The sequence below is a fragment of the Haliotis cracherodii genome, unplaced genomic scaffold (assembly GCF_022045235.1).
Source record: "Haliotis cracherodii isolate W230 unplaced genomic scaffold, xgHalCrac1.p SCAF_17, whole genome shotgun sequence".
NCBI classification, from domain to species: domain Eukaryota; kingdom Metazoa; phylum Mollusca; class Gastropoda; order Lepetellida; family Haliotidae; genus Haliotis; species Haliotis cracherodii.
The window spans coordinates 7,352,268-7,362,771 of NW_027266272.1; the positions used below are offsets into that span (position 1 = coordinate 7,352,268).

At 40.0% G+C, this 10,504-nt stretch overlaps 1 protein-coding gene across 1 annotated transcript; it reads right to left on the minus strand.

Annotated features, from left to right (window-relative positions):
* Positions 1-1,745: 1,745 nt before the first annotated feature.
* LOC139464293 (uncharacterized) lies at positions 1,746-2,837 on the minus strand. Its single transcript, XM_071245816.1, has one exon. The coding sequence runs from the start codon at positions 2,835-2,837 to the stop codon at positions 1,857-1,859; it is 981 nt and encodes a 326-aa protein (XP_071101917.1). The 3' UTR covers positions 1,746-1,856.
* Between the last annotated feature and the right edge of the window lie 7,667 nt (positions 2,838-10,504).

The following is a 10,504-nucleotide window of genomic DNA, read 5'->3' on the forward strand; positions in this document are numbered from 1 at the left end:
TCCATATAGAAGAATTAGTAAGACCATACTATCAAAAACGGGAAGTGTCATCATGAGCGAGAGTCATATGACGCTCTTTGAAATTCTCCAAGAAAGCGCGTGTTGGATGGAACCTCAAATGTGAAATGTTGACATCAAAGCCATCAAAGGTTTATTGCTCGACACAAATTAAGTATTATGACACGAAATACCAGTACACTCGCCCTTAGCGTTTTTGCTGAGAACATATAACGTCCACAAATGCCAGAATGCCGGAAACCACAGACAGCTGAAACATAATTAATTAACAAAAAACAGATCCATAATGATAAGAGATCCCTGCCAGAAGCAGAGTCAAGAGTACCAACCCGGTATCATAAGTATGTGTTTATGAATCGCACTGAATCTTTGTGCATAGATAGATTTAAGTATGAAAGAGATGAGGTGTTTTTTTTACTGGTTTCTTGCATTTCTAGTTCAGGGCCTAGATTTTCGAAACGATCTTAGCCCTAAGATTATCGTAAAGTTATCGTAAGGAAATCATAGGCTATCGTAGCCTATTTTCGAAACTATCGTAGCCCTAAGTGTAACCGGGTTTTGTGATGGCAAATACAAGGTCCAACACAGGCTACGGGTGTGAGTCTTTATTGCCTTATTAGTAGATAACAATGACACCCTGTAATGTACAAACAATAAGATTATAAAAACAGTAGTACACAGGTTTCATACACACATATATTAATACAATACAAAGCAACCTTTCATTTAATATAAACATAGTCTATATTCATTACATCAACATGAACTTAATAATCAATGATATATAAAATCATTACCTTACCCTGAAGTAAACAAACGATTGATCAAGGGCGATAACTCGATCCCGACATTACTGATAAGATTACAATATATAGATGGTCCACGGTTCTAACATACAATGAACATTACAAATACAATTACCACTTTGTTGAAACTACTATATTAATTCATTACCTGATCATACATTTGATATGATACACTATTTACAAGATATACTTCATGACAGAACAAACATGTAAATTATGCGTACCCTGTGGGTGACACTGGGGTGTTTGTCCTCTCCAGGCAGCCGCCTTGCCTGGTAGCGTTGTAGCTGTCAGCACGCTCCTAATAACAGAATCAACTATGAATAAATGTAACATACAGAATACAATTTAGGAAATATAACTAACTACTAACTACCATACAATGATTGACATTGCATACAAATTCAGTATTTACACAATGATAAAAATCAACGCATTCACTCAAACATTCACACACAGGAAGAAGAAGGATGAAAAGCATTTATAGTGTTTACTTAGCCTTATTTAATTATTAACTTAGTAATATGGTGACACAATCACCATACCAAAGATAAGCATGTTAATAATACTGAAATTACATTCCACATAACTTAGATAACATAAGTTATATTATTATACAAATACATAGATATTAGCTAGCAATTTTATAGATTACTAACCTTAATAATCGAATTATTTATCCCAGATCTGTCCGAGTCCAAATTGTTGACTGACTTCTGAATTGGTGTATTGTCAAGTGCAAGATGGATGAAAAGTGCACAGTTTGAACAAGCCAATGAAAACAAGGCTTGGGTTAGAACAAAGAGGAGAAACAATGACACAAACATAGACCAACCCAACCACCCTCTACATTATAAGTAAACTAATCCAGAAGCCCATAATATATATTGAATTAAGAGCCTACTTTCCTAACAACTTAAAATAACATACAAACCTAAAGGACCTCAAATAGATAAAACATATATACAACAAAACTGTATGTTAATACTTGTGTCTGCCACATACTTCCCCCCACAGGAAAATGATGTCTCATCATTTGACCTTGCCGCTAACAAGATCGAGAAGAGTATCAGCCACTCGGTGTCGCTGATCCCGGAATCTATCATCTGCTAGCAGAGAATTGAGATAGTTGGCTCTGGCAAGCCATTCTGGATTTCCAGGATCACTTATGGCAGAAAGAACATATTCTCCACTTCTCATCCAGCTGGGCTGTGACCTGGTCCTGGTTGACCGCCGTGGCTGAGAAGCATCTTCTGGCTGCAAATTGGTTTGTTCTTCTCTGTCATCCTCACTACCTGTGGCCCCAGTCTCAGATCTGTCTTCATCTTGCTCGTTCTGGTGAACAGTATCATCAGTTGGCTCTTCTTCTTCCCTCCCTTCTTCAGTAGGAATCTCATCTCCTTCTAAAGCTTCTTCTGACTCTCCTTCAGTTGGCCTTTCCACTGTGATCTCAGTAGGAACTGAAGGTTCTGAAGAACGGGTATAGCCAATTGCTGATTCTTCATCAGACAGATCATCGCTTGTTTCCACAGCCGTGTTCTTCCTCGGCTTAGGCACAGGTATTGGTACTTGTCGTCGTCTGGGTTTAATGGCTGGTGGCATTTTGACTGGCAAAGAACTAACTGGCAGCAAGAGGTTACGATGTAGCACTCTATTTCTTCCCTCTCCATTCTCCTTTCCAACCTCAAAGACAGGTATCGATGGATTGGGATGGCGCAGCACAACATATACATCTTCCTCCCATCTGTCAGCTAATTTATGTCTTCCATCAAAGGCCACAATCTTTACAAGGACTCGATCTCCTGGTTCCAACATTGAAGCTCTAGCCCTCTGGTCATAGTAAGTCTTCTGCTTGGCCTGAGATTTCTGAGATGCTGTTGAAGCTATGTCATAGGCTTGCCTCAAACGGTCCTTCAAGGATTTGGTGTACTCTGTTATGGACTTGCTTTCCTGAATTTCCTTGTCCAATCCAAAAACAAGGTCAACTGGAAGTCTTGGATGTGTTCCAAACATCAAGAAAAAGGGAGCTACAGATGTTGACTCATGGCGGGTACAGTTGTAGGCATGGACGAGTGGACCTACATGTGCCTTCCAGTTCTTCTTTTCATTTGGTTCCAAAGTACCAAGCATGTTACAAAGAGTACGGTTGAACCGTTCTGTCATCCCATTGCCCATTGGATGGTATGGCGTTGTCCGGGACTTTTCTATCTTCAGAAGCTGGCACAGTTCCTGCATCACCTTCCCTGTAAAATTGGCTCCTTGATCAGAATGGATTCTTTTTGGAAGACCATAATGGATCACAAAATTGCTGAAAAAGGCTTCTGCTGTTGTTTTTGCGGACATGTTCTTGGTTGGGTAGGCTTGGGCGTAGCGAGTGAAGTGATCTGTCACAACCAAGACATGTTCTATTCCTCCTTTAGAAGGTTCTAGGGAAAGGAAGTCCATGCATACAAGCTCTAGTGGCTCGGAAGTCTTGATGCTGATTAAGGGAGCTTTGATGTTGGTTGCAGTTTTTCTCCTTAGACAACGCTCACAATGTTTTAGGTGGGTCTCCACGTCACGTGTTATCCCTGGCCAGTAGAATCTGTCCTGTAGAAGTGATACAGTCCTGTCTCTTCCAGGGTGTCCGGCATTGTCATGGAGGCTCCTCATTGCCGCAGTTCTTAATCGAGAGGGTAGAACTAGCTGTTCCCGGTCTACGCCATTAACACTGGCGACTCTGTATAGAACTCCTCGCTTGAGTTTGAACTGACTGTAGTTCTTCATCAATGATGTCATTTCAGGATCCGTCAGGTAGTTCATCCGGTCTGGTCTTGCTCCATTCCTCAAGTGTTTGATAATTTCTACAAGGGCTTGATCTTTAGCCTGTGATCGTCTCCAGTCTCTGGCATTCTGTTCACATCTGTCCTCAGTTAAGTCAAGGTCTTCATCTTCAACCACATCTGCAGAGAGGCACAAACTTTCCACAAGATTCGTCACATGGGTAGAATGACAAATAGCTCTGACATAATCTTTTGCAATCTCATCCATGTCATCAGGGTCTTCCTTGACTGGTAACCTGGACAGAGCATCGGCATCACTGTTGGATTTCCATGGGCGGTACTTAATGCTGAAATTATAGCTGGAGAGAGCAGCAAGCCATCTATGACCCGTGGCGTCTAATCGAGCACTTGTCAGCACATACGTCAATGGATTGTTGTCGGTGATAACCACAAAGTCATGACCCCACAAGTAGTCATGAAACTTCTCTGTGATAGACCATTTCAGACACAAAAACTCCAGCTTGTGTGCTGAATAATTTCTCTCAGAACGACTGAGTCCTCTACTTGCATAAGCTATTACTCGTGGCTGTCCGTCCTGCACCTGGTAGAGTACTGCACCTAGTCCATGACCACTGGCATCTGTATGTAATTCAAAGGGCTTGGTACAGTCAGCATATCCCAGAATTGGTGGCATGGAGAGTCGCTGCTTTAGTTCGTTGAAAGCACTCTGTTGCGCTTCCCCCCACATCCAGTTAACGTCCTTGGGTTGCTTTGACTTCTTTGAAGCTGACTTTGGCATTAACTCTGAAAGTGGTTTGGCAATTTTGGCAAAATCTTTGATGAATTTTCTGTAATAGCCAGCAAATCCTAGAAATTTCCTGACTTGTTCCGGGCTGGAAGGAGTTGGCCAATGTTGCACTTTGTCAATTTTCTCAGGGTCAGCTTCAATTCCATGTTCTGAAACAATGTACCCCACATATCGAACTTTTCTTTTGAAGAACTTGCACTTCTTGGTGGCTAGTTTGAGCCCACATTCTTGTATCCGCTGGAAAACTTGTTTGAGTCGTTCAACATGTTCTTCATACGTGTTAGAGAATATGATCAAATCATCGAGATAGATCAAACAGATGTTAAGGTGTAGGCCTTCAAGGCATCGTTCCATGAGACGCTGGTAAGTGGCTGGGGCGTTGGTAAGTCCAAATGGCATACGATTGTACTCGTAGAATCCTAGAGGTCCTACAGTGAAGGCAGTTCTTTCTTTATGAGCTTCCTCGATCTCCACCTGGTGATAACCACTTTTCATGTCAAGGACTGAGAAGAACTTGTTTCCACCCAAACAATCCAGTAAGTCTTCAATCCTCGGCAGAGCGTAGGAATCTTTAATGGTTCGGTCATTAAGCTGGCGAAAATCTGCACACATCCTGAGACGCCCATCTTTCCTTCTGGCAAGTACAATATTGGATGCCCAAGGACTGTGTGACTTCCTGATTACTTCAGCTGAGAGTAGTGTTTGAAGATGGTTCCGAACTTCATCATACATTGCAGGTGGTATTCGGCGATGTCTCTGTTTGAAGGGAACTTCATCAACAATGTCTATCCGATGATGCACCATGTTGCTACATCCAATGTCATCATCATGTTTGGAGAAGATGTCTGTGAACTTCATGATGATGTCAAGTCCCATCTGTATCTCTTCCCTTGTCAGGTCAGTGTCATCAACATCGACTTGGTTGATGATGTCATCTGGGTCTCCTTGTTCTCCAGTTGGTAGCTCCAGAATAGATACAGGCTGAATCTCACACAACAGAGCTCTAGGAGGGACAACTACTGTTCTAGTTGTAATGTTGGAGATGTGCACGTCCACTGGGTTCCGACTGTCATAGTTGTAAGATATAAGCGTAGGCGCTATGTCCAAATCCCTTGGTAATGAAGCAAAGCTGGTAGGTTGGAGTAAAGCACATATGACTGGTGAATTGAACCCCTTGGTTACTTGTCCTTTGATAACCATGTTGGTGTTGGGTGGAATGATGAGGTTCTTGTTCTCTGTGCTGCGAACAAATCCAAGGCAGTGTCCTCGTCGCTCTAGTTCTTTATCCCGTAATGCTAAAGTCCTGTAGGCTAAGTACCAAGGAGTGTGGAGATTGGCCTTCTGAAGAAAACGTGCTCCGTGTTGTAGCTTACACTCATTCAAGAAATGCTGCAACACATTAGTTCCAAGCAAAGCAGGTACCTTGGCATTGTATCTTGTTTCAGGAACAATTAACATGAGGCACGAATCCGAAGTTTTGTTTATTCCTCCACCAATGATATTGAGTCTTACACTCACATATCCAAGATATGGAAGCTGTTCCCCTCCGGCACACTCAATATCCAAGATATCACTGATTGGTTCCAAGGGCAAAGTCTGTAAATGATTTGTGTAAAATGTCTCAGATATGATAGAGACTGTAGCACCAGTGTCCAACAGAGCACGAACAGGATATCCTTCAATGCTGATCTCAACTTCTGTGGCATCTCCTACTAGTCCGTCTGGAATCTCTTTATATTTGGGGCGCCCAATAAAGCCTAATGGTTGCCCCCTCCCATAGGCCTGGCCAAGTTTAAAGGGCGTCGAAGATGGTCCAGTCTCACTCTACACCCAACTGCAATATGTCCAGGGTATCCACAGCGGTAACAATAGATGGGTTCCTGTGGTTCTTGCTGCAATCCATACCCATGAACTTGAGGTGGTTGTGGTGGTGGAATATGCTGGGGCATATATGGCGCTTGTGGCCTTGGAGGCGCGGGCTGACTGTAAGAAGGCTGTTGCTGAGGCATAACAGATGGCATCTGGGACTGGAACGAGCTTGTCTGATGTGATGGTCCATTCCGTTTCCCATAATGTTTGCTGTTCCTCCTCCAGGAAGTCTGAGGAGTACCTTGAGAGGCTGGTGATGGTTGATGAGGCTGTTGAAGAAATACTTGAGCTGAATGTTGACGTTGCTCCTTTAGGTCAGCTAGCTCTGTCTTGATATCCCTCATCATGGCTTTAAGATCCATCACTTCTTCCTTAGTAGCAACAGCAGTAGAAGAGTCAGAGGTAGAGGCCATCTTTATGGTAGCTGTCTTCTTTCCTGTGCTGTGACTTTGATCCCGCTTCATGTCAAATTCAACTTCCCTTAAACATAGTCGGAGCTCATCAAAGTTGAAGATGTTATCATACTTGTGGGCAGCAAGGCTCTTCAGTTCAGGCTTAAGGCCATCCCACATCTTGCTTCGGAGCATTTCATCCTGTTCCTCAAAGCTCATCTGACGTTGGGAGGCTATCTGGTACATGAGGTTCTCCAGCCGGCAACCCCATGCTGTAACATCTTCCTTGTCTCCTTGGAAAGTACCATAAAACTGTGACATCAGGGTCTCCTTCCTTCTCAAAGTTCCAAAAGCAGAATGGATCTTGAACACTGTGGCTGTGTGTCCAAGCTTCATGGCAACCAGTGCGGCTTCCCCCTTCAATGATTTTCTGATAACCTGGAGTATAACATTTAGAGAATGAGTCTTTGACTGTAGAAGACAGTCAACTTCATATTTCCACAAGTCATATGGAGTGTCCTTTCCAGTCTCTCCGCTAAAGAATGGTATCTTGGGAAAGTGGTGATATGTTATGCCAGATGTTGAAGGTGGAGCAGCAAGTTCAGGATTAGTGGCTGTGGGGGCGCCTTTGACATCAGGCTCTGTCTTTACAATAGGTCCTTCCTGTTGTGCCATTCCTTGAATCCAAGCTTTAAAGTCATCCGGATTCTCAACCTTTGGAGACAGTCCCATCTTTGTAAATATAGTTAACAAACTTTTCATCTCCTCTTCTTCAAGATTCATGATGTAAGAGTATGATGCAGTCGAGTGGAAGGATTACAAAATCCAAATAAAGGTCACAAAAGCATGTGAAGAAGATGTGCAAAGACTATAAAAAGTCACAGAAGTTTTGAAAGATGCTGATAACTGAAATCTGAAAATGAATAGAGATGATCACCGAGTCACAACTGCAATCTGAAAGAAAAACAGCTGCAATGGAATATAAAAAATTGATTGCAAAATATTTCTTAAAAAATAATCTCAATGAAAAATAAAAGTAGATACTGAAATGCTACATAATGAAATAAAGTACCTAAGATAACTAATACCCGGTGTGAATATAAGACCCACAAGACAACACGAAGGAATAAATCAAAGCATGCTGTTATGTAAATGTGAAAAAGAAAAAAAATGCAGATGGGGAAAATGATTTCAAACTAAGTCAGTCTGTGGTAGGGCAGTCAAAAAAACCCAACAACAACCCAAACTAATTCTAATCTGATTATTATTATTATTATTATTTAATATCTATCCAAGTTTATTTGCATACGTGTAGAAAGGTGAAAGAAGCAAATAGAACTGATTCAAACACACACACTCACCTGGTTATAATTAAATATGATCCTTTATTGAAACTAACTCAACAACTAATCTGAAAGTCTAACTAAATACTAACTAAACCAATCTAAGGAAACCAAGTCTACGTAAGGTAGGCAAATATTTCAAACTTTATTGAAACTAACAAAACAGTTTATCCACTATTCAAACTAAACTAAACTAAACTAAACTAAACTAAACTAAACTAAGGATACAGGCCGTAAACAAATGTACACAATACCAAAGTATACAAACTTGGTGATCACCGAAAAAATGTTTTCACAAGTTGCGAAATGCTACATAACAAGGTTTACTGGCCAGATAAATATCTTTAATTACAAATGTAGAGAAAGGTTGAATGTAATTACAATTACGAAAACCTTACACAAATGCAGATAATTGAAATATATGTACAATAATGAAAAACTTAAGCCGGCAAAGACAAATAGATACTATGAAGTAAAATATATTACATGATTGATGGCAAAGGGAAGTAATTTACAAATTACCAGATATGAGAAATATGCTACGTGTACGAGAATAACGTAAAGTTACATTTACTACATAGGAAACAAAATACACAAAGTTGTATCCACAAATGTCACTACACAGATGTCAGTCACAGATACCGTGAAAGTGAAGGGAATCACATGGCTTGGCAGATCACATGGCTTGGCAGATCTAAGTACATGTGCATGTACACAGAATAGAAAGGGAGCTGTCTATCCCACGAAGAGGCTGGCTGACATTTCTTAGGCAAAAATCCTCACTGGGGGCTCCATTTTGTAACCGGGTTTTGTGATGGCAAATACAAGGTCCAACACAGGCTACGGGTGTGAGTCTTTATTGCCTTATTAGTAGATAACAATGACACCCTGTAATGTACAAACAATAAGATTATAAAAACAGTAGTACACAGGTTTCATACACACATATATTAATACAATACAAAGCAACCTTTCATTTAATATAAACATAGTCTATATTCATTACATCAACATGAACTTAATAATCAATGATATATAAAATCATTACCTTACCCTGAAGTAAACAAACGATTGATCAAGGGCGATAACTCGATCCCGACATTACTGATAAGATTACAATATATAGATGGTCCACGGTTCTAACATACAATGAACATTACAAATACAATTACCACTTTGTTGAAACTACTATATTAATTCATTACCTGATCATACATTTGATATGATACACTATTTACAAGATATACTTCATGACAGAACAAACATGTAAATTATGCGTACCCTGTGGGTGACACTGGGGTGTTTGTCCTCTCCAGGCAGCCGCCTTGCCTGGTAGCTTTGTAGCTGTCAGCACGCTCCTAATTACAGAATCAACTATGAATAAATGTAACATACAGAATACAATTTAGGAAATATAACTAACTACTAACTACCATACAATGATTGACATTGCATACAAATTCAGTATTTACACAATGATAAAAATCAACGCATTCACTCAAACATTCACACACAGGAAGAAGAAGGATGAAAAGCATTTATAGTGTTTACTTAGCCTTATTTAATTATTAACTTAGTAATATGGTGACACAATCACCATACCAAAGATAAGCATGTTAATAATACTGAAATTACATTCCACATAACTTAGATAACATAAGTTATATTATTATACAAATACATAGATATTAGCTAGCAATTTTATAGATTACTAACCTTAATAATCGAATTATTTATCCCAGATCTGTCCGAGTCCAAATTGTTGACTGACTTCTGAATTGGTGTATTGTCAAGTGCAAGATGGATGAAAAGTGCACAGTTTGAACAAGCCAATGAAAACAAGGCTTGGGTTAGAACAAAGAGGAGAAACAATGACACAAACATAGACCAACCCAACCACCCTCTACATTATAAGTAAACTAATCCAGAAGCCCATAATATATATTGAATTAAGAACCTTCTTTCCTAACAACTTAAAATAACATACAAACCTAAAGGACCTCAAATAGATAAAACATATATACAACAAAACTGTATGTTAATACTTGTGTCTGCCACATAAGATATCTTAAGTTTATCGTAAATCTAAGATAGCCCCATACCTGTCGTAAGTTTATTTTATCTTCATCCAAGATGGCGGTATACTTTTCCATAGATATTTTGCCAAACAATAAGTCCGCTTTACGTTCAAACATTGACATTTCATTTTGTAAAACTGAGTGATTCAAATTGATTCTTCGAAAACACGAAGAACGCATCAAGGATTTCACGTCAGAAGTGTTCTTAATCGCGACAGCGATACACATAACTGTAGAGTCGATAGCTTACAATATTTTTCTATCCGAGTCCATGCTGAAGAAGTGTGAAACAACATACCTTTTCGATAATTTGGGAAGGATAAAAACGGAAGGTGTCGGCAGGCTCTATAGTAATGACCGTGACCTTATTGATAACTCAGGGTAGCTAATCTTAGTTCAAACTCTAGTTGAGAGTGGTTTCCCTTTGT